This window comes from Podarcis cretensis (assembly GCF_951804945.1).
Source record: "Podarcis cretensis genome assembly, chromosome: 15".
NCBI classification, from domain to species: domain Eukaryota; kingdom Metazoa; phylum Chordata; class Lepidosauria; order Squamata; family Lacertidae; genus Podarcis; species Podarcis cretensis.
The window spans coordinates 2,515,912-2,539,849 of record NC_137185.1 but is presented as its reverse complement, the minus strand read 5'-3'; the positions used below and the strand labels follow the sequence as shown (position 1 = coordinate 2,539,849).

General features: G+C 47.9%; 1 protein-coding gene across 2 annotated transcripts in view; it reads right to left on the bottom strand.

The window, feature by feature from the left end:
• Positions 1 to 23,938, bottom strand: part of ABR (ABR activator of RhoGEF and GTPase) — a 121,290-nt gene that overhangs the window by 92,348 nt on the left and 5,004 nt on the right. Inside the window, exon 1 of one of the 2 annotated variants that reach the window (XM_079955462.1) lies at positions 5,153 to 5,365. The exons of the other annotated variant lie outside the window; for it this stretch is intronic. Within the exon in view, the coding sequence (XP_079811588.1) occupies positions 5,153 to 5,213 (61 nt within the window). The 5' untranslated portion in view covers positions 5,214 to 5,365. Of the gene's footprint in view, positions 1 to 5,152; positions 5,366 to 23,938 lie in introns of those variants that run through there. 2 annotated transcript variants of the gene reach the window in all.

Genomic DNA, 23,938 nt, shown 5'->3' with positions numbered 1-23,938 from the left:
GAGACACATTTTTTAAAGGTACTAGTCCTCATTATAACAGAAAAACGCTTAAAAGAGAAGGGAAACTGCCACTGAAGGCGTTTCTTGATGATGGGGATAATACTTAGGCAGGATCAGCCAATATGATACCAGACAAATGTTTTGGACTACAACTCCCATCATCCCCGGCTACTCACTATTCTGGTTGGCGCTGGTGGGAGTTATAGTACACAGAAGCTGGAGAGCATCGCTCTGCCTAGCCCTGCTACAGGGTGCACAAAGCACACCACATATATATAAAAGTTTCAACAACCCCTCGAGGTAGGCTGGTGGGGGTTTTTTTACCGCCATATGGCAGGAAAAGGGCTGGGAGAGAGGCCCGCTCAAGGCCAATCGGCGAGGTCAAGCCAGAGGCAGAATGTGCCGCAACCCTGAGATCTGCGGTTGAAGGGCGGTATACAAATTCAATTAAATAATAATAATAAATTTGAGGGCGGTGGAAAACATTGCTTATCCATCTCTTCCTTGTTTCAGGGAATGGTTCCTTATTTTGTATTTAGTACTCACTGAGTACTAAACCGTATTAAATAAGGAACTGTTCCTTAAAGTCGCCATTGGGGAAGAGTTGTGTGGGACTCTACATGCTCCCGCATGGCCCATGCGCAACGATGACGGGAGCTGTATTCCACAAGAGTTACTGACGCTCAACCAATTTAGTGGTTTAGACAAATTCGTGGAGATAGATAAAGCCATGGGTCCATCTCCACTGGTCAGTGCCTGGTCTCTGCAGCCAGGCTCTTCTGACGCCGACTGCCCTCACTCACCGTATGACTTCACTTGCCATCAGTGATGGCGGTACATAGTCAAATCCTGCACTGGGTTAGCCACCGTGAGAACAGGGTGCTGGGCTAGACCCGATCCAGCACCCAGGCTTTTCTGCCCTTCTTGATTTCTGGAGGGCCACCAGCGCCTCATCCCTCCTTAAAACACAACATCAGATCTACAGGGAGAAGCAACAGACCTCACACTCCTCCCTCCGATTTCCTTCCACATCGATATCCATTCCCTGCCACTCCAAAGCAACAGCAAAAAAGGAAATCCCCGCTTTAAAAACCTCTCTAATGTCCTGTTTCGTAACAAGGAGGGAGGCTGAAGTTGGCACCAGCCAAGTCAAACGTTAAAATAACGGATTGTCAGGAGTAACTGCCGTCGAAAACAGGACAGGCGCTTCAGCCAGACCAGCTGGTCTGGGGTGAGGGTGAAGAGCATGAGCTCTGAGCCAGGAAGAGACACACCTGCTTGGACGCCCATCAGAGGCCCTTCCTCCAAGTAGCTCCCACAGGAGATGTTGCCGATGTGTGTGTGTGAGCACAACAAGATAGAGGGCCTTTTCTGTGGTTCATTTGTGGTCTAAAAGGTGGCAGGCATTATTATTTTTGCTATTATCGGAACCACAGAACTGTAGCGTAACCTGCTGCAAGCAACAAACATTATTATTTACTACTTGCCCTCAGCCTAAGTTTCCGGCTATGGCTTTCATACTATTGCTCCGGCATGGGCCCCACCTGCACTTTGAATAGTCACCGTTTCCCCCAAAGAATCCTGGGAGCTGTAGTTTGTTTAGGGTCTCAGAGTTGGTAGGAGACCCCTATACTCCTCCCAGAACTACAATTCCCAGAATGTCTTTTATGTATACCTAAAAGTATATCTCTCTACAGTTTTTAAGCACCAATATGAACAACACCTGTATGCAAAACACACACAAACACCTCCCCACCCTCCCTGCCTGGGAAAAGCTCTCCTGTGAGTCAATGGCAAGGGAAGAATTTAAAAATCAGGCCTCCCACATGCCAGTCTGTCAATGAAACCGCAGGGAAAGATGCAGCTGTTTGAATCTCCTGACCTGAAACTCCTGTTTCTAATTGCTGTTTTGACCGGTTTAATTTGTTGTGCTGTGTGCGTGTTTATTCCACACTTTAATTGTGGGTACTTTTAAAAAAATGTTTGGTGGAATCGCTTTATGGTGGGTGTTTACATCTCAATTTTGCAGTCACTTTTATACTTGTAAACGGCTTAGACGCTGCCTAACTGATTGACTGCATTTCTGTCTTAGGCCAGAAACAGGCATCTCGCTAAAACAGTTTATTGGATCTGGATTAAGCCTTGTTCCCGTGTGCTTTCTCCTCTACCCCACATCTGATTTTAGCGCTGATATCTTACAGTTCCATGTAAGGTCTGAACCAGAAAACTGGTTTAGCTTAAGCCAAGATAGGTGCCATTAAAGCCTGGCAAGAGGGGATTGCAACAGGCTATTAATTATAAATTTGATTGTCAAGACAGAATCCTCATTCTGTTTCGTCTCTTAGGTGCATGCAGTGCTAAATTCTGGATTTAGTAGTATTGGTATAGAAACACTTTTATGAACATGGGATGCTCTCCCCAGGGAAACCCGCCTGGTGCCTTCCTTGCATATCTTTCAACACCGGGAAAAACATTCCTCTTTTCCCAGGCCTTGGTTTCACTAGCCAATCTATGGCCTTTTAAACTGTGAGCATCTGTGTGGGGATATTGTTTTTATTTATATACTGCGAACCACCCTGTGATCCTCAGATGAAGAGCAGTATAGAAATACTACTATTGAATGATAATTAAAATAATAATAATGAAGGTGAATGGTGGGAGGTTCAGCACTGAGAAAAGGAAGGACTTAGCACTGAGCTGAACTGTGGAACTCACTGCCACAGGAAGCAGTGTTGGCCACCAGCCGAAAGGAGGAGTAGACAAGACTCTTGATCTCAGGGCCGTGGATTTGAGTCCCACATTGGGCAAAGAGATTTCTGAATTGCAAGGGGGTTGGAGTAGATGGGCCTTGTAGACAAGTAGAACAAAGCGTGCGTTAAATAGGAAATACATATATAAATATATGCCTAACAGCACAGAGGAATAATCACTCAAAGAACTTTGGTTACTTGGGCAACAGAGAAGCTGAGTTAATGAAGCAGAGGAGAGGAGCCTGCTTTTTAAATGTTGTTGCTGTTGATTTCATTCCGTGTTTCATTAAAAATGTAGACGGCCCCCTTAACCCTTAAAACCAGCAAGACATTTATCACACCTGAGACTTCCCAAACGCCAAAGCACAACGCGAACCCAAAATGTCTGAGCATAATGTAGATTTGCACATTTATAAAACACTCTGCTGGAGCCAGGTCTGTTTTCCAAACCCTTGTTATCAACCACAATTCTGAATTTTCAGGGGTGGGGAAGAGACTGAGGTCCAGTTCAACGGGAAAGAAAGAGGTTTGCTTTTGAGCATTACATCAGCTCCACCATCCTAAATCTTTCTGCTTTAATCACAAGCCCTTGAGCCTGGGAAAGAAAGGCACTTTGCATATGTCCAGAGGAACCATTTCTATTACAAACCTGCCATTTTATTTTTTTAAAAAATTACATTTGTTACATTATCATCCCAGCCTCCCTCCAAGAAAGCTGCAGTGGTATATACTGTTCGTTCTCTCTCTCTCTCTCTCTCGTCACATAGAGGAGGGAGAAAGGTTGTTTTCTGCTGCTCCAGAGAAGCGGACACGGAGCAATGGATCCAAACTATAAGAAAGAAGATTCCACCTAAACATTAGGAAGAACTTCCTGACAGTAAGAGCTGTTCGACAGTGGAATTTGCTGCCAAGGAGTGTGGTGGAGTCTCCTTCTTTGGAGGTCTTTAAGCAGAGGCTTGACAACCATATGTCAGGAGTGCTCTGATGGTGTTTCCTGCTTGGCAGGGGGTTGGACTCGATGGCCCTTGTGGTCTCTTCCAACTCTATGATTCTATGATTCTCATCACAACCTGTCGTACAACCACCCTGGAAGGTAGACTAAGCTGAGAAACTGCCCCAATGGCACACTCAGTGAGATTCAACAGCTGAGCTGTGATTCGAACCTGGATCTCTGCCCTGTCCTACCTCAAGAAACTTAACTATCACACTGGCTCTTGGGAAGGTGTCTTGGATTAGCATGGTGGCTAATTTCCCAACAGGGAGCCCCCGCCAATCAAATCTTTCCCCCGGCATGAATTCCGTCCGTATTGAATTGGCCTCAGTCTCCTCATCTGCAGTATGGGGGATAATACTACTCTAACCTACCTGGCAGGTTTGTTGTGAAAGGATGGCACACTTTTGAATGCCAAGGGGCCGCTGTATAAACCCTGTTATTGATAAGATTTCTGAAAAGTCTCAAGGATCAGAATTCATATCACGGCTGGCTTCTGACGTCGCCTGCCCTGCTTTGCCACTTGGCTCTGCACCCAAAAAAATGCTCAAGACCCCCCACTAATGTGGTTTTGGGGGGAATAGAAAAAGTTCCAAGGCTGGAACCCCAAAAGCAAGGAGGGAAAGATGGAGGCTAGATGCAGGGAGCCAGGAAGAGAAAGCCAAACTCAGTTGTGTAAGCAGATCACACCTGCTGTGATGAGCTCGCCAGCTCACCAACACCCCCCCCCCTTTCCAAATTTCTTTACATCACAGTCTGGGGCGGGCAGAGGGGTCCCCAAGGAAGTTGGGGGGAGGTTAGGGGAACGAAAAGGCCAAGCAGCTCAAACCGGGGTGTCAGAAGTGTGATACAAACTCATGAGGGGGATGTTGGTGTAGAATCAAGCTGCATTTTAAGGGGGCATTAATTTCAGAGAGATTCAACTGGAAGTAAAACCCACAGGTTTTTCTTTTTTGGGGGGGAGATCTCAGTGGATGGTCACCCCACCCCAATTTTGCATCCTCTTTCTCCTTTTCCCTCCCTCCTTTGCCACATCAGGGTATCAACAGCCCTGGCGGGTTTATGTAACCCGCTCCAGACTTCTTAAAGCAGGTATTTTACGAGGCCAGCCACGGCGCATGCAAATCAGAAATGTTGGATAGCAAAATGGGGGTGGGTGGGGAGATGAGGGAGGGCAATGGTTTTGCTGGCGTGCACACACACTCTCCCACCCCCACCCCTTTTAAAAGAGGCGAGGGAGAGCCCAAATGCCAACCGGTCGCCCGCCTGCCGACGACACAGAACGCCAACGAAAGCTGGTACCCCTGGGGCAAGCAAGAAGACCCCTGTTTCCTCTCTCTCCACCCCCATACACAGACACGCTCCCCAAAAGATTGTGGGGGGCGAGGCACGAAGAGCGCAAGGCACGTACTGCTATAGAGGGTGTCGATCCAGGAGAGGCGCGGAGGTCCCCGCTGGCTCAAGGGCTCCATCCTAATTCAGCGATGATGATGTTGTTGCCGGGAGAACCATCAAATCCTCTGGCAGAAGAGCATCTCTAAACAAAGGGAGAGGGGTTGGGGAGGGGAGTTGGGGAGCCGAAATGTGGAGGCACACGACGCCGAGAAGAGGGGTGTGATTTGGGTTTTTTTAAAAAAATTAAAAATTGGGGGAGATAGGAAACGCACACAGAGATAAACAGAGCAGCTTGGGGAGAGCACGGGAGCGGTGGAAAAAAAGGTGGGAGCCGTTCAGGAAGCTGCCAGGGAGGGAGAAGATGAGAGGATGAAAAGGGAGGCAGTCAGGATGGAGCTCACATGCTCGCTGGCAGGGGTGGCGCTGGAGATGTGACAGCCCTGTGTGTGTGTGTGTGTGTGTTGGGAGGTGGGGTAGGGAGGTGTTGTGTTGGGTGGGGGGAATAGAGAGAAGGCAACTTTCTTCCCAGGGTTTGAGGGGGAGCGAGAGCCCTGCCCACCAATGGCAAGCGCACAAGTGCTCCCCCCCAATGCTCCCTTACGCGAGGGAGGGAGATGGAGACACAAGATGGGGAGGGGGGGAAGGAAGGAGGGAGGGGAGCTGCCAGTGCCCTGCGGAGGGTGTCTGGGGAAAAGGGAGACACACACACACAGAGGCAGGCAGGCAGGCCGTCTCAGGCTCTCGCCCACTCTGGAGGGAGATGCACGTTCGGGGGTGGGCTGCAGCCAAGTGGTTAGAACATCAGCATTGCGTGCAGAGGGTCCTGGGTTCAGGTTCCAACAGCAGCTCCAGATAGGGCTGGGGACGTTCCTTCCTAAAACCCCTGGAGAGCTGCTGCCAGCCAGTGTGGGGCAGTACTGAGCTACATGGACCAGCAAGTTAATGCGGTAGAAAACAGCTTCATCTGCTTAAAGCGTCTTTTTATTTCAAATCATGAGGACTAGCATCATGATTCTAGGGTAAGAGCCGCTCGGGCAGAACCCTGTCTCAGACCCTGGAGAGACGCTGCCAGTCAAGGCTGACAATACTGAGCTAGATGGACCACTGCCTCAGTCTACTGAAACCCATCCTTAATTCAGAACTTTGAGGACTAGATTTTTATTTTATTTTTCCAGGGAGTTCAGTGGGAGAGCAGCTGCTTTGCATGCAGAAGGTTCGGGCTTCAGCTCCCAGTGGGGCTAAGAGACACCCCCCCCCAACCCCAGGGAGCTGCTGCCAGCCAGTGTAGACAACCCTGAAATATGACTCAGTAGAAGGCAGATTCCTATGCTCCTATTTCAACCCTGTATTCAGAATCATGAGGGCTAGAATCTCACCTTGCACTTTGGGGAATGATCAGACCTGCTTGGCATGCAGAATGTTCCAGGTTCGATCCCTGAAGGCATCCCGAGGTTGGGCTGAGGAAAACTCCCTGCCTCAGGCAGAAAAGCAACAACCCTCCCTTACAGTTCATCCCCCAACATGTGGAGTTCAGTGGCAGACTGCCTCTATCTCTGGAGGCTCCACCATGGATTGTGAAACCCAGGTTTTCTCCACCTGAGCTATCCTGATAAGGTACCAGGAGTAGCCATTCTGTGGCCCTCCTGATGCTCCTGAACTACAACTCCCATCATCCTCTCTGGCTGCCGACCATCCTGGCTCACAGGGCTGATGGGAGCTGGAGTCTGTCAAGGCCTCAAAAAATGGCCAGGGTTGCTCATCCCAGGTTTCGATGAGGAATATCCACTTTGCTGAACAAACTCCTTGGCTACAGGGCAGGGAACCCTGTGGGTGCAGATGTGGATGAACTATAACTCCCATCACCCCTGACCTCTGGCCTTAATGGCTGAGGACAGTCTAGGCACCCTTGAACCACAGTTTCCAGGATTCCTTAGGGTGAGGACGTTGTTGTTGTTGTTTAGTAATTTAGTCATGTCCGCCTCTTCGTGACCCCCTGGACCAGAGCACGCCAGGCACTCTTGTCTTCCACTGCCTCCTGCAGTTTGGTCAAACTCATGCTGGTAGCTTCGAGAACACTGTCCCACCATCTCGTCCTCTGTCGTCCCCTTCTCCTTGTGCCCTCCATCTTTCCCAACATCTGGGTCTTTTCCAGGGAGTCTTCTCTTCTCACGAGGTGACCAAAGTCTTGGAGCCTCAGCTTCAGGATCTGTCCTTCCAGTGAGCACTCAGGGCTGATTTCCTTCAGAATGGAGAGGTTTGATCTTCTTGCAGTCCATGGGACTCTCAAGAGTCTCCTCCAGCACCAGAATTCAAAAGCATCCATTCTTCGACGATCAGCCTTCTTTATGGTCCAGCTGTCACTTCCATACATCAGTATTGGGAAAACCATAGCTTTAACTATACGGTCCTTTGTTGGCAAGGTGATGTCTCTGCTTTTTGAGATGCTGTCTAGGTTTGTGCTTTAAATCTATGGTGCCCATACAGACCTAACTGGAGCTTGAACCGTGGGGCTACCCTGCCCTGGAGCTGTGGCCTGATGCAGCCCAGCAGGGTGTGGTGTAGAGGTTAGAGCATCAGGCTAGGCCCTGGGAGGCCTGGGTTCGAATTCCCCACTCGGCCATGAAACTATCACAGGGTGTGTGGCCTTGGGCCTGTCACAGACTCTCAGCCTAACCTACCTCACAAGGTTGTTGTGAGAATCAAAGGAGGAGAGGAGGAAGACCACATACAGTGGTACCTCAGGTTAAGAACTTAATTCGTTCCGGAGGTCTGTTCTTAACCTGAAACTGTTCTTAACCTGAAGCTCCACTTTAGCTAATGGGGCCTCCCACTGCCGCCGCGCCGCCGGAGCCCGATTTCTGTTCTCATCCTGAAGCAAAGTTCTTAACCTGAAGCACTATTTCAGGGTTAGTGGAGTCTGTAACCTGAAGCGTATGTAACCTGAAGCGTCTGTAACCCAAGGTACCATTGTAAATACCACCCTGAACTCCTTAGGGTACAAATGCAATAAATTAAAATGAATTTTTAAAACGCCAGAATACCAAACTGCATTTCTGCCTTCCATGTTTTCTCTCCCCTGGGGGGCAGAGAACAGAATCTGGCGACCAGGGCCGCTGTTTGGCATGCAGAAGGCCCCCAACTTTGATCTCCATCTAGACAAGGGTCTCCAGTAAGGGAGTCTCTGTTTGGGGCCCCAGAGAGCAGCTGCCAGTCAGAGCAGACCGCACTGGCCTTGATGGGACCGACGCAGCGAACCCTGGCGTAAGCAGCTTTCGCCGTTCAACGTGGAGAACGCCACACCCGCTGTGGCAACAGACCAGGAGCCATGAGGAGGTCGGCTCCGCTCTCTCCCCCCCCCCACCCCCACCTCTACGTTTAGCCCAAGGAAACGCAAGCGCCAGGGAGCCATCAACCCCAATATGTCACAGTGCCAGCCAAGCGTTGCGGCGCAGAGGCTGCCCTTGACGAGAGTGCTGTTGGCCGGTCTGCGCTGGAGGCAAAGTGCCGGCATGGGGCTGCTCCCCCCCCCCCTTTGCCTCTGCATCTCCCACCCAGGCAGACGTCTCGGGGAATACCAGCAGGATATTTGCAGCAAGGATAGAATCGCAGAATTACGGTAGAGTTGGAAAGGGACCCCCGGTGGTCATCCAGTCCAACCCTCTACAATGCAGGAATCTCAACCCAAGCATACCCAACAGAGGGCATGCCAACCTCTGATTATAAACCTCCAAGGAAGGAAAAGCCTTCTGTGTACAAAGTTCTGGGATCCTTTCACTAGGAATAGCGACTTTCCCCTCCTTTTCATACAAAATCTCAAGAGTTGGCACACCAGCCCAGGAGCACCTAGGGAAGCCCTCATGGGCGCCACAGCCCCCGTGGGCACCTGGTTGGCGACCCCTGTTTCTGGGGATTTCAACCATCAGTATCATGGGCTGCTCACCGGCCAAGGAGCTTTTCCAACAAGCCCACACAAATGCTTATCCAAAGATAAAAAGGAGGCAGGCAGGCAGGCAGGAACCCCAACGGTCCTGGAACACTGACTCCCTTTTCAAAATAAAATAAAATAATAATAATAATAATAATTTATTATTTGTACCCCGCCCATCTGGCTGGGTTTCCCCAGCCACTCTGGGCGGCTTCCAACAAAGATTAAAAATACATTAAAACAAAGATTAAAAATAACACACACACACACACACAGTATTGTCCCCTTGAAATGGCAAAGTCAGATTTAGAGGATATTATTATACCAGAGCAAGTGATCAAAACCAGCACACCTCGACAGAGCAGCTTTGGGTTGCAAGGCTTGGGGAGAGAACCTGAGTCAGTGTGGTATAGTGGTTAGAGTCCTGGATTAGGACCCAGGAGACGAAGGTTCAAATCCCCGCTTGGCCATGAAGCTCACTGAGTGTGGCCTCAGGTCAGTCCCTATCCTTCTCAGCCTAACCGACCTCACAGGGTTGTTGAGAGGACCAAATGGGGAGGAGGGAGACCGAACGCCACCTTGTGCTTGAGGAAAACAGGGATGTAATTGCAATATATAATAATAAATAACATAGATCTATAAATTATTATTATATTATTATTAGTATTCATTCAGTTTATATACCAACCTTTATCAAGAGATTTCATGCCAAACGACGTTTGAGAATGGCAAAATATTAGGATTTTAGAATATTAGAAAACTAATAAAAATTATCATAAAAAAGGATTATTATTGGAATAGATCTAGCCAATGGCGCCCTGATCCTGGGGGGGGGGGGGGTGCATCCAAAAATGTGGATCCGAAACCAGGAGATAAGGGAGAATGGCAAAAATTTAGATCCACCAAGCTTGTTTTCTCCTGGAGGGCGGGACTCGAACCCATGGCTTCAAGTGACAAGAAAGGAGATTCCGACTGAACGTCAGGAAGAACTTTTTGACAGTAAGAGCAGTTTGACACTGGAATGGACTCCCTCGGGAGGTTCTGGAATCTCTCTCCTTGGAGGTTTTTAAGCAGAGGTTGGATTGTCCTGGATGTTTTAGTTGAGATTCCTGCATTGCGGGGGTTGGACTAGATGACCCCCAGGGTCCCTTCCGACTCTACAATTCTATGAAAACTGCCGGCCGCCTGACTCTATGCCTCCCAAGGGTGATCTCTCTCTCTCCCCCCCCCCTTGCCACCTCACTCCCTGACTGGCAGTGCCTCTCAACACCCTCCAAGTGAGTCAGGAGGGAGGGGTGGCAATGAATCACCAGCAGAAGGTGGGAAAAGACGGGGGGGGGAGAGAACGTACCATAATTAGCACCCAAAGATGCCTGCACAAAGGAGACAGATCAGGACAGTATCTTTGCTCTCTCTTCTTCCACCTGCCTTGCCCCACCTTCCAGTCTCTGCTTCTCAATTTGTATTGTTATTATTTTATCTACCGTGGCTTGCCGTTGTTTTATTGATTGCAGTTTCGAAATTATTTATTGTAATTGTTAAGAGTGGGTTTCTCTTTCATTTTTATATGCTGATATTATTATTTTATACTATTCTAATGATAGTTGAATGTAGATTGCTTATTTTAAAGCTGTTTTACTGTCACATTTTTGTATTGCATTACAGTGGTACCTCGGGTTACATACGCTTCAGGTTACAGACGCTTCAGGTTACAGACTCCGCTAACCCAGAAATTGTACCTTGGGTTAAGAACTTTGCTTCAGGATGAGAACAGAAATTGCGCAGCAGTGGTGCGGCAGCAGCGGGAGGCCCCATTAGCTAAAGTGGTGCTTCAGGTTAAGAACAGTTTCAGGTTAAGAACAGACCTCCAGAACGAATTAAGTTCTTAACCTGAGGTACCACTGTAGATTGTTATAAACTGTACATTCTTTGTTTCTTCAGCTTGAGTACTGTAAGATAGAAAGGCGGTATACAAATTAAAAGTGATGATGATGACGATGATTATGGTTGCCTGTACACAAACACACACAAACACCACCCTCATCCTCAAGAGACGACAGAAATAAAGGCAGATTCACACATTCATCCGCATTCGTTTCTTTTCGGGGGTTAATTCTGACATGCCCATCCTTTGACTGCAAAGCACTCAAAGGTGGCAGGGAGGGATGTGTGTCCCCCCCAAAAAAAACACCACTTATCCTCACAACAACCCTCCGAGGAAGGCTAAGTTGAGAGGGAGGAGACAGCAGGTAACTGGCCCAATATAATCCAGTAAGCTCAATCATAGAATTGGAAGAGACCTCGAGGGTCATCTAGTCCAACCCTCTGAAATGCAGGACCTTTTGTTCAATGTGGTGCTCGAACCCACAACCCTGCGATGAAGAGCCTCAGGCTCTATTGACTGAGATGGGGTACATAAGTTTATTTCCCCAATTTCCGCATTTTTGGAAGATGCTTGGAGGCTCCTCAGGGGTCAAGAGACTAATGAATTGAAGAAATTAGTAAATAAAATAATAATAAATAATAATAATAGAGTGAGACATGTCAGCATATCACAGCTCTTCTCAGATACCTGGACTAGTCCACATTCAAAGTGTTCCCATTGGAATATAAGGCTCTTAACAGCCTAGGACCAGTTTACCTGCAAGATCACCTTGGAACTTTAAAAAGAGGAATAAACCAAAAACAGATTAAAAAGCACATCAACATTCTACAAGCCCCCGTAGGCTTAATGGTTGCTTTTAACTGCTTTTCTAAACTAATAATTTCATTGTCTTATTCTTTTCACAAACTGCTTTGAGGTTGCTGGCTTTGGGGTTTTTCTTTATTTACAATTAAGCGGTATACATGTTTGATAAAATAAAAGAAATAAAATTCATCCACACTTTAAGGATAGCAGCTACTTCCGGCCGGGGGCATCGTGAAGTTAAACGCAAAAATGCCAGCCTGCAATTATGTTCCTGTAGCTTCTGCCAAACTGATACCCTCCAGATGCTTTGGGAGTTGTAGTTCAAAACATCTGGGGGGCGTCAGCTTGGCGAAGGCTGCTTTGCTGTGCTGCTTCAAATTGCTTTTATGGACTTTTCAGATCTAGTGAGCCAGCCTGGGACCTGGACGGAGGCTCTTCTGCTTGCAAAGGATGTGCTTGACCACCAAGCTACATTCCTGTCCTACGTCAGAAGCAGGAACCCAATTTTATCTCTGTGGGGATAGCAGCATCAGACAAGATGGGCTCTGGCTTGACTCCAGATAGAAGGCGGATTTCTTCCTTTGCCCACTCACGTCAGTGCAAAAGGACGGGAGCGAAAAGCCGTGGCAGCTTTGCATGCCAAGCAGGGCTGGGAAAGGCTCCTCCTGAAACCCTGGAGGGATGCTGCCAGTCAGTGCTGCTAGTACTGAGCCAGAAGGAGCAACGGCATTTCCTGTTCAGCCATTGATTCAGAACCATGAGGACTGGAATCTTGGCTTTAGTTTTAGGGGAGGAGCCACAGCTCAGGGGTGCGAACCCTGTTTTGTATGCAGAAGGTCCCAGGTTTCATCCAAGTGACAAGTTGCTTTCCCCATACAGTGGTACCTTGGTTCTCAAACACCTTGGTACTCAAACAACTTGGAACCCAAACACTGCAAACCCAGAAGCAAGTGTTCTGGTTTGCGAATTTTTTTCGGAAGCCAAACATACTCTGTTTTGAGTTTTACGCTACTGATGTGAATGCCACACTTCCATTTTGAGTTTTACGCTGAGGTCTGTCTGTTTTTGTTATTTTTGTTTTGTTTTGTTTTGGTGGCTCTTTTTGTTTTGTTTTTGTGGAACCCAGTTCAGCCACTGATTGATTGATTGTGTGACTGCAGTACACTGTTTAATGCTTTCGTTTTATGGATCAATGGTCTCGTTAATATAGTAAAATTCACGCTAAATTGCTGTTTTAGGGGTTGTTTTTAAAAGTCTGGAACGGATTAATCTATTTTGCATGACTTTCTATGGGAAAATGCGCCTTGGTTTTGGAACGCTTTGGTTTCCTTCTGGAAAGGATTAAGATTGAGAACCAAGGTACCACTGTATTTATTTACCTACTTAATTTATACAGCTGCCCTATAGGAGAAGTACAACAGGAAGCCAGTGTGGTGTAGTGGTTAGAGTTTCGCACTAGCATCTGGGAGACCAGGGTTCGAATCCCCGTTCAGTCACAAAGCTCACTGGGTGAGCCTGGGGTCAGTCGCAGCCTCTTCACCTACCTTGCAGGGCGTTGTAAGGATTAACTGTGGAAGGGGATGAACCACGTACTCCTGGGGTACAAATGCAATAATAAGTTCTTCAGTTTACCTGCTTAAGAAGGCTGGAGGGGCCAGCCAGGTGGAGATTTCTAACTCTGGCTCTCTCTGCTAAAACACCCTCTGTGCATGCTCAGGAGGCTTCCCGCTTCAGCTGTGCCTTCTGGCTTTCAGAACACAACACAAAACTCTTATTGCTGCGGCAAAGGCAGAGGGGGAGAGACAGCTAATCGATGGAAGGCAAACCTCTAATGAAATAAGAACCGAGAAAATGAACACACACACACACACACACACACACACACACAGTCCATCCTCTCCTTCCCTTCTTTACCACAAGGTCCCCAAAGCCCAGGCAACTACTGGTGGGGGAACGAGAACACAGAAATGGAAGCCAACAAGGACAGGTCCAGTCCGGTAAAATTATATATTGTTACTTTTGAGAAGCTCTCTGCCCTTAACCAGCTCCAGGCCGCCACCTTGTGGCCCAAAGGGATCCATGCAGTAGTTTTTAGATGGGTCCAGGGAGAGAAAGGGAGCCCTTCACCAGTTGAATGGCTGCCTGTCACATTGCCACCAAAAGGGAGTCTGTGCTTTCCAAAAAAGTGGGGGCTAGCTTTCTCTGAAAGTCCAGGCTACAAAGAACCCGCCCAAACGTATCCCCACCATGCATTTAAACCCTGTTTTTAAAACTATCATTATTTTTTAAGGTTGCTGTTCTCTTTTTTCCAGTTTCTACCTTTGGCTCCTAGGCCAAACACGCAAAAAATGTGTGCCCAGGAACTTTTGCATGCACTAAATAACACTTTTTTAAAAACCAACAACTTGAAACTTGACGCGAGAGTTTTGCAGGTCTCTGAGCTGCCTTGGGCCCAGGGCCAAGTGCGGCCCTTAAGGCCCCTCTGTCTGGCCCCTGGACTCCCTCCCTCCCCAGGCCACACCCTTCACTGGCCCTCCTTAGCAGCCTCTTGGGAGTTTCTGATGGGCTGGGGCTGTCAGATCTGTTTTTTGATATATGTCTATTTCTTGCTCCCATGGGAGACACTGGTGGAACAAACTTAAATGGGCAACTTCATGGAAAAGAGGGCTATCAAAGGCGACTAGCAGGAGGGGAGAGCGGCTGAAGATCACAGGGCGGTTTGCAAGATAAAAACACAATTATACATAACAGAATGAATCCCAATTCCTGGAAACCTCAGGAGGGGAGAGGGCTGCTTGGATCCTGCTTGTGGGGCTTTCCTTCGGTGCCTCTGTGAGAACAGGATGTTGGCCTAGATGGGCCATTGCCCTGATCCAGCTACAGAGCTCCTCTGATGGAACCTCCATGCCCAGAGACAGTCTATCTAGGTTCCTAGGTTCTTAGGGACTGAAGGCAGCCCTGTTCAGGGAAGTTTTTAATGTGTGACATTTTAATGTATTTTTAATCTTTGTTGGAAGCCGCCCAGAGTGGCCAGGGAGACCCAGCCAGATGGGCAGGGTACAAATAAATTATTATTATTATTATTATTATTATTATTATTATTATTTGGCCACTGTGGAGACAGGTGGCTGGAACAGGTGGGAAACCGGCCTGATCCGGCAGGCACTTCTTATGTTCTTGTGGTGTGTTTTACACTGCTTTTTACACTTGCTTTTAATAGACGTTTCTTGCAAGTTCTTTTTATCTGAAAAAAGCAATAGATAATAATCATCATTTTGATAAATGAGACAGCATCCTTCCCAGCCCTCCAGGAGCTCGCTTCTGCTTTTACCATCGGCAAAAGGCTTTCGCTTCCTTTTGAGGGGGGCGAGGCAGCAAAACCGCAGGGACGCTGCTCAGAGGCAGGTGCAGAGACCACCGTTTCCTGAGAGAAGCACTGGCAGCTCTGAAAGCGTTGCAAGCTGTCCCTTCGGCCTCAGAGAGGAGATGCTGCACACAGGAGCATCACCAATGAGTCATCCGAAGTTTTTAGGTGAGAGTTCTTCAGTAGCATCAGACTTCCCCGGCCAGCTGCCCTCCATGAGTCCCACGAAATCTTCCTTCTGCCGTCTATGCTCTGGTAACCTCTAGGCTGGGTTACTGCAATGCGTTATACGTAGGGCTGCCTCTGAAGACAGTTCAGAAGCGTCACCGGGGCTAGAAGGTTTGAGAATATAATGCCAATCCTAGCCCAACGGCACTGACTGCCAATTGGTTCCTGGGCCCAATTCAAAGTGCTGGTTTTGACCTATAAAGCTTTAAATGGCTCAGGACTGCAATCCCTCAAGGACCGCCTCTCTCCTTTTGAACTGCCCCAGACCCTGAGATCATCATCTGGGGTCCTTCTTTGTGCACCTCCTCCACGAGAGGTCCGAGGGCAGCAACACGAGAACGGGGGCTTTTCTGTGGTGGCTCCCTGCTTGTGGAACGCTCTCCTCAGAAAAGCTCCCCATGCACCTTCATATCTTTAGGTGCCAGGCAAAAGCATTCTTCTTCTCCCAGGTCTTTGGCTAATTAAACAATCTGTGGCCTATAAATGCGTTTGATGAAAGGGGGTTATTGTTTTATTAAGTGTTTCAAGTTCTGATTTTGTATTCTTACGTTGTGAACTGCGCTGCGATCTTTAGATGAAGGGCGACAATAACAATTTAATAAATGGTAATAATTATAATCTGGAGGGCGGCAGGTTAGGGAGTGCTGCTCTAGGGGTGTCCCTTGTGCTCCAAACTGACCGCCAGAAACCCTACAATTCCCGGTCACTGGAAGCCCCTTGAGGGATGACACACTAAAACAGTGGGGACACAAATGCACACACACACACACACACACACACAACCAGAAAGTTGCTTTAGCAAGAGGTCAAAGAGAACCAGACCGTTCTTAATCACTTCTAAAGCACCAAGTCCAAAATCACGCACCTAAAAAATGCTGCACCCAGAGAGGAGCTCACCTGCTGCAACTCTGCGAGAGTGCCTGCTCTGGTCTGCTGCCAATCCATCTCTGCTGGGGGAGGGATACTTTGTCCATTGTCACTCTGACCGTTCCCCATCCTGGGATGAGGACCTCAGAGAAGAGGCACAAGTTGCTCCAATCAGGAGGCAACCCCCCAGAACAGAACCTCAGAGGGCATCTAGTCCAACCCGCTCTGGAGGTGGAAAATCCTCTGCAGCAGCATCCCTGATGGAAATCTTTTATCTGCTATCCTTTGGGGCCAATACAGAAAGCAACTGGCACACGACATAGGAAGTCAGACCACTGGTGCATCTAGTTCAATACTGTCCACACTGACTGGCAGCAGCAGCTTTCCAGGATTTCAGGCAGGGTGTCCTTCCCAGTCGTACCTAGAGATGCTGGAGATTGAGCCCAGGTGCTCTACCACTGAGCCACTGCCCTTCCCCTAAAAACAAACCAAGTTTCCAGTCCTCAAGGTTCTGAATTCGGGGTTGAAATAGCAAGGGTTCATCTAGTTCAGTATCACTTCCGAGCATGTTTCCGGGCACAGTTCAAAGTGTTGGTGCTGAGCTTTGAAGCCCTAAACGGCCTCAGTCCAGTATATCTGAAGGAGGTCTCCACCCCCATCGTTCAGCCCAGACACTGAGGTCGAGTGCCGAGGGCCTTTTGGTGGTTCCCTCACTGCGAGAAGCCAAGTTACAGGGAACCAGGCAGAGGGCCTTCTTGGTAGTGGCACCCGCCCTGTGGAACTCCCTCCCACCAGATGTCAAAGAGAAAAACAACTACCAGACTTTTAGAAGGCATCTGAAGGCAGCCCTCTTTAGGGAAGCTTTTAATGTTTAATAGTCTACTGTATTTTAATATTCTGTTGGAAGCCGCCCAGAGTGGCTGGAGAAACCCAGCCAGATGGGCGGGGTATAAATAAAGTATTATTATTATTATTATTATTATTATTATTATTATTATTATTATTATTATTTTGCCTACGCTGGCTGGCAGCAGCTCTCCAGGACCTGGAGATGCTGCCGGGTCCTTCTGCATGAAAAGCGAGGGCTGTACCGCTACGCTACAGCCCTTCCCCAAAGGCTCTGCCTCCCTGCCACTCCTGGCTCAAGCTTGAGAAAAACACAGAGGTAGGCATGTCACTCCCGCAGGGTGTAGCAGTTGCCGTGTTGCCCTACAGGCAAGCAGCCCAGCTTGGCTTCCTTGCCAGCGGACATCCTCCTCCTTGCCTGAGTCAACAGCCCAAGCGCACCCAATAAACAAGGGCTGTTTGCTTTGGCAGGAGAGGCGTGGCCAGCCTCTCCCCAGGGCAGCACTGGCACAGCTCCACCAAGGACGGGTGTAGAGCAAGCGGGCAGGAGGCCTTCAAGGAGGCATTCCTGGGCAAGCAAGCGCCATCCCGCACTGCAAGAACTGCGTAGCCTTTGAATCAGGTCAGGGGTGAAGCTTAGGACCAGGGGCTGAATGCGGATCCTGCTCTCTTGAGCTGGTCCCTGGACACACCCCTCACCAGCCCTGATTCAGTAACAATAAATACAGTCATACCTTGGTTTTCAAACAGCTTAGTTCTCGTACGTTTTGGCTCCCAAACGCCACAAACGTGGAAGTGACTGTTCTGGTTTGTGAACTATTTTTGGAACCTGAACGTCCGATGGGGCTAATAATAATAATAATAATAATAATAATAATAATTTATTTATTTATTTATACCCCACCCATCTGGCTGGGTTTCCCCAGCCACTCTGGGTGGCTTCCAACCGAATATTAAAATACAATAACCTATTAAACATTAAAAGCTTCCCTAAACAGGGCTGCCTTCAGATGTCTTCTAAAAGTCTGGTAGTTGTTTTTCTCTTTGACATCTGGTGGGAGGGCGTTCCACAGGTCGGGTGCCACCACCAAGAAGGCCCTCTGCCTGGTTCCCTGTAACTTGGCTTCTCGCAATGAGGGAACCGCCAGAAGGCCCTCGGCACTGGACCTCAGTGTCCGGGCAGAACGATGGGGGAGGAGACGCTCCTTCAGATATACTGGACTGAGGCCATTTAGGGCTTTCAAGGTCAGCACCAACACTTTGAATTGTGCTCGGAAACGTACTGGCAGCCAATGTAGGTCTTTCAAGACCGGTGTTATGTGGTCTCGGCAGCCGCTCCCAGTCACCAGTCTAGCTGCCGCATTCTGGATTAGTTGTAGTTTCCGGGTCACCTTCAAAGGTAGCCCCACGTAGAGCGCATGGCAGTAGTCCAGGAAGGAGATAACCAGAGCATGCACCACTCTGGTGAGACGGTCTGCGGGCAGATAGGGTCTCAGCCTACATGCCAGATGGGGCTGGTAAACAGCTGCCCTGGATACAGAATTAACCTGTGCCTCCATGGACAGCTGTGAGTCCAAAATGACTCCCAGGCTGCGCACCTGGTCCTTCAGGGGCACAGTTACCCCATTCAGGACCAGGGAGTCCTCCACACCTGCCCACCTCCTGTCCCCCCAAAACAGTACTCCTGTCTTGTCAGGATTCAACCTCAATCTGTTAGCTGCCATCCATCCTCCAACCGCCTCCAGACACAATTGGCTGCAGAAGCTTCTTGCAGCCAATCAGAAGCCGCGCTTTGGTTTCCGAACGTTTTGGAAGTTGAACGGACTTCCGGAACGGATTCCATTCAACCTTCAAGGTACGACTGTAACAGCTGGGGGGGGGGAATTGCACCCTCCTGGAATGTTTTTGCATGTTCTCGAACTCTGATCCTGCCTCTTCCTTGCTTGGATGTAAGGCAGAGAGAAAGGGGCGTGAGGGTCTGTGCGCAGAAGCCAAGGTGGAAAATATTATTTATTAAATTTGTATACTTTGCCCTTCATCCGTAGATCTCAGGGTGGTATACAAAGTAAAAATACAGAATTAAAAGCACAAGATGCATAATAAAAATAATAAACTAAACAAACCGATAATCCCCCATTCCAAGACACATATAAAAGGGTATAGGATGTCAATCAGTCAAAGGCCAGGCAGAAGAGGAACCAGTCGCCTGGCACCTGAAGGTGAATAATGAAGGCACCAGGCGAACCTTCCTGGGGAAATGCATTCCACAAACGAGGAGCCACTGCAGAAAAGGCCCCGTTCTCGTGTTGCCACCCTCCAGACTTCTAGTGGAAGGGGCACACAAAGGGCCTCAGGTGATGATCTCAGGGTCTGGGTAGCTTCATATGGAGAGAGGCGGTCCTTGAGGTACTGTATTTACATGCAATGCCCCACCCACTTTTGCCATTGGCCCCGCCCACTACTGGCACGCCCCACCCCACAAAGCAATGCGACTCTCAAGCTGGAAAGTGTCCCTCTCCCTTGCTCAGAATTCTAGCCCTTAGGTCGCTTGATTTTAATGATTTAATTCTAATGCTAGCAAAGTTGCATTTCAAGTCACTTTGGCCCAGTCTTGAACCCACAACAAAATGGGCTGCTGGTGAAACCTGTGCCCCCCCCCAGCTGTTTAGAGTGTTGCAGGATCAGGCCAATGGCCCATCTAGTCCAGCACCCTCTACTCACAATGGCCAACCAGATTCCTGTGGGAAACCTGGAAGCAGGACCCAAGCAAAAGAACTCTGTTCCCTCCTGCGGCTTCCATCAACTGCTGTTCAGAAACATGGCTGCCCCCAACCGTGGAGAAAGAATAAAGCCATCCTAGCTAGTAGCCATCAATAGCCCTTTCCCTCCTCCATGGATTTGTCAAATCCTCTTTTAAAGGCACCCAAGTTGGTGGCCATCGCTGTCTCCTGTGGCAGGGAGTTCCACAGGTCAACTAGGTGCTGCGTGAAAAAAAAGGACTTTTCTTTAATCTGCCCTGAATCAGCTTGACTGGTTACCCACCAGTTCTAGTGTTCCTGGGTTTTGTTGGACTCCAGTTCCCATGAGCCCCTGCTGGTGTGGCCAGCGCTCAGGGATGATGGGAGCTGTAGTCCAACTGCATCAAAAAGGGGCCGCAGTTTAACTCGCCTGCATTAAGCTATCGAGGCTTTACGTCCCTCTGGTTTTGAAGGAAAAGCAACCAGGATGCTCTTTCCAACTGAGAGAAAGCCGCTGAGCATTGCAGAGGTAGCCAGCAGGCTGGGTGGCCAATGGGGGCAAGGAGATCTCTCGCAAGGTCAGGCTCTTGAGCCATCTTTCAGCTGATCTTGCTGTCCTTCCAGGCAACAAAGCCTCTCCATGCGCCCCCAAGTGGTGAAACAGAAGTACTGGCGCAGAACCTGCCCCTCGCCTTTCCCTGCATCGGGTTGAAAACCCACCAGGCCAAGTATCCTGTTTCCAACAGAGGACAGGCAGATGCCTCTGCAAAGTCTGCAAGCGGAGGACAAAAACAGCAGATCTCTGACACTTCCCGCCCCCATCTGTGGTCTAGCAGGCCTCTCCTCAATTTTGGGTTTGCGCACTAAAAATAAAGAAATCACAAGCCAATTAAAGCAGATGATGGGGGGGGGATAGAGAGCAGTACCAGCACAGGAAATTGTCAACTGTGGCTTTACTGGCAAGGCAAAAGATCGCCAGCACGATCAGATCACCCGTTTCCTTGCCGACCTTCTGCAGCCGAGGAGATAACAAATTGCCATCTGATCCACCTACAGCCCTCTCTCTCTCATGCACGCACACAGTCTGCAGAGCAACTAAAGCCCCAGCTGAAATCCTTGGCCAGCTGAAAGGATGTTTTGCAAATTTCCCCCCAGCCAAGCCAGCAGCCTTGACTCTCAAGAGCCTTGCAGATTAATCAACTCGAGTGTGTGTTGATTAATCTGCTGAACAATCAACTCAAGTGTGTGTTGATTGATCAATTATCTCTCTACATTATATACGTATGGGGTGGGGAAACTGTTTGCTGCCCAGGGGCCACATTCCCCACCTGGGGAACCTTCAGAGGGCCAGTCCTCAGGCAAGGTCTTAAGAGAAAGGATGTGGCCTAGAGGAAAACGTTGCTCACCCCTGCCATACACATAAATTAATATTATTCTTTATGGTATTGATATTGGCTGCTCAGAAGTAGAGTTCCCTGGTGGATATAGACCCATTCGCCAGATGCAGTCTGCAAAAGCTTATGCGGTAATAAGAGAAGTTAGTCTTTTCGCGACACAGCCCTTTCTTGCAAGAGAGCGACGCATCTGTGCTCAGAGGGAAAACGATAATCCACAAGGTTAATAGTGGGTAAATCACAACAGTATTATAAAAACAATTGCAGCCTTTTTTTAAAAAAAATGTTCACACAATCAGTGGGATTATTTTTAAAAAAACAACAACACACCAGATCTCAAGAACCTGCAAGAAACAGAAGGAGCCAAGCGGGTTTCCCTGGGGAGGTTTTCCATTGCCAGAAGAGGCACCACCAACAAGGCCCTGTCTGCTTGTGCACTGTCAGTTTTTTCATTTTTTAAAGGAAGCCTGAGTAATTATATGCAAAATTACACACACACACACACACACACACACACACTGAATATTATCTGTATAAAAGAGCCAAACTGCAGGCTGTATTATATTTTTGCAGCCTAACTTTATAAATACATTATATCTTCCTATATACATAAAATATAATGCTGTCATCAAGCAACCCCCATTGAAAGCGACACATTATATGAAGCACCCAACTGTCAAATTTGTTGAATATTGCTTTTCAAGAGTCCCAGCCTTTTAAGGTTCCACTGAGCATTCCCCAGAACATGCATTCAATTACCTTTCTCCCCCCCCCACGGTAGGGACTAGAATCTTGACTTTCTTCCAAAAACAAAGTTAAAACCAAGTTTCTCAGGAGGCTGAGGCTGCAGTCCTATAGCTGCCAGTGAGTCTCTTAAACTCTTGGAGGCACCTGCAAGATTGCACTTTGACTTCTGCACCAAGAAATTGAAAGTGTTTGCCCATTTCTGCTCTGTAATGGCAAAATGCTGAAAGAAACACTCTCTTTGGTTCTCAAAGCTTTACCCAAAGATCAGTAGAGCTGTAAAGAACCAGCTCAGCTGATAAAACTAAGAAGTTAAAAATAAAGAAACCTGAAAACAGATAATGAAGTTTCAGAATTGGTCAGCAAATGTAATCATCAGGGCTGGGGGACCCTCCAGGTGTTGCTGTCATATAATATTTTATTTATTGCCTTTATATCTCACCTTTTCCTCCAAAGGAGCTCAAGGTGACGTATGTGCTTTCCCCCCTTCTCTCCCATTAATCCTCACAACAACCCTGCGAGGTAGGTAAGGCTGAGAGAAGACAGTGACCGAAATGTAAAGAAAAAGAAGGAACATTTTTTCATATGTGGTGGGAGTGTAAGAAAGTGAAAGGTTTCTGGGAAATGATATATAATGAATTGAAGAAGATGTTGAAATACACATTTGTAAAGAAATCAGAAGCCTTTCTGTTAGGAATAATAGGAAGTGAAATAAATAGAAGGGACAATAAACTCTTACAATATGCAGTAACAGCAGCAAGAATATTAATGGCCCAAAAATGGAAACAGGAAGAAATACCGACTCTTGAAGAATGGAGAATGAAACTTATGGACTATGCTGAATTGGACAAACTAACTGGGAAGATTAGATATCAACGGGACCACAAGTTCATCGAGGACTGGGGAAAATTTACAGAATATCTGAAAAGTATATGTGATGAACAAACAACGCTAGTGGGATTTAAAGAGGCTTTGTGAAAGGTAGAGGAGTATTGTTAAACAGAAAGAGGATTGTAAAAGTAATATTAAAATGCAATATTAAATTTAGAAAATGTGTAAAAATGGGTAAATATGGATGATTGACAGAGAAGCTGATGGAAGTCCAAAAATTGAAATTTGTGAAAATTGTTTGATATTGGAATTGATATAATGGAAAATTTTAATAAAAATTATATTCTAAAATCACACCCAGTCAGCTTCATAGCCAAGAGGGGGAGAGTTGAACCCGGGTCTCCCAGGTTCTAGTCCGGCGCTCTAACCACACTGGCTCTCCGTTGGTGCCACTGCTGGGAGCTGTAGTCTAAAGCATCTGGAGGAAGCCAGGTTAGTGACGGCTGGTCTAAAAGGATGCCAAGCACAGTGGAAACCTAAGCAGAGCTTGGCTCTGAACTGCCGCAGGACGCAAACCTGCCAAGAGGGCTTTTAGCTAATTAAAGAAAGGAAGAAAAAAGAGGGTGTCACGTGGCAGCATCACTATATAAGACACAGGTCAACAGCCTTGGAGGAAAACCTCCCTCGAAAAAGACACAGCTGTACCACCATCCATTTGGCAACGCGGACCGTGACCTCTGGACAAGCACCTTGCGCCTCAGAAAGAGCTGGCATAGGCAGTTCTCCCCACGAAGGCCAGATTCAGCTCAAATGCACCCAAGTTCCTCCAGGATAATACAAAATATAAAAGCTGCAACTTCCTGGTTAGGAAAGGAACTAGGTGGGTTGGGCAACATGCTCCCCTCTCTTTCACACACACACACACAAAAAAAAAAACAAGTGGGGAGGGAGCTGGAAAACTCAAGATCTACCCACACTGGAAGAATGGCAGATGCAGCTGATGGACTATATGCAACTGGCCGAGATGACTGGCAGAATCCGAGACCTGGGAGAAGAGAGGGTTGAAGAAGACTGGAAGAAATTCAAGATTTATCTACAAAAGTATTGTAATTTGGTTGAATGCTAAGAAGGATGCTAGATCATAAATAATCGCCTACCACTGAATTAGATTGAATT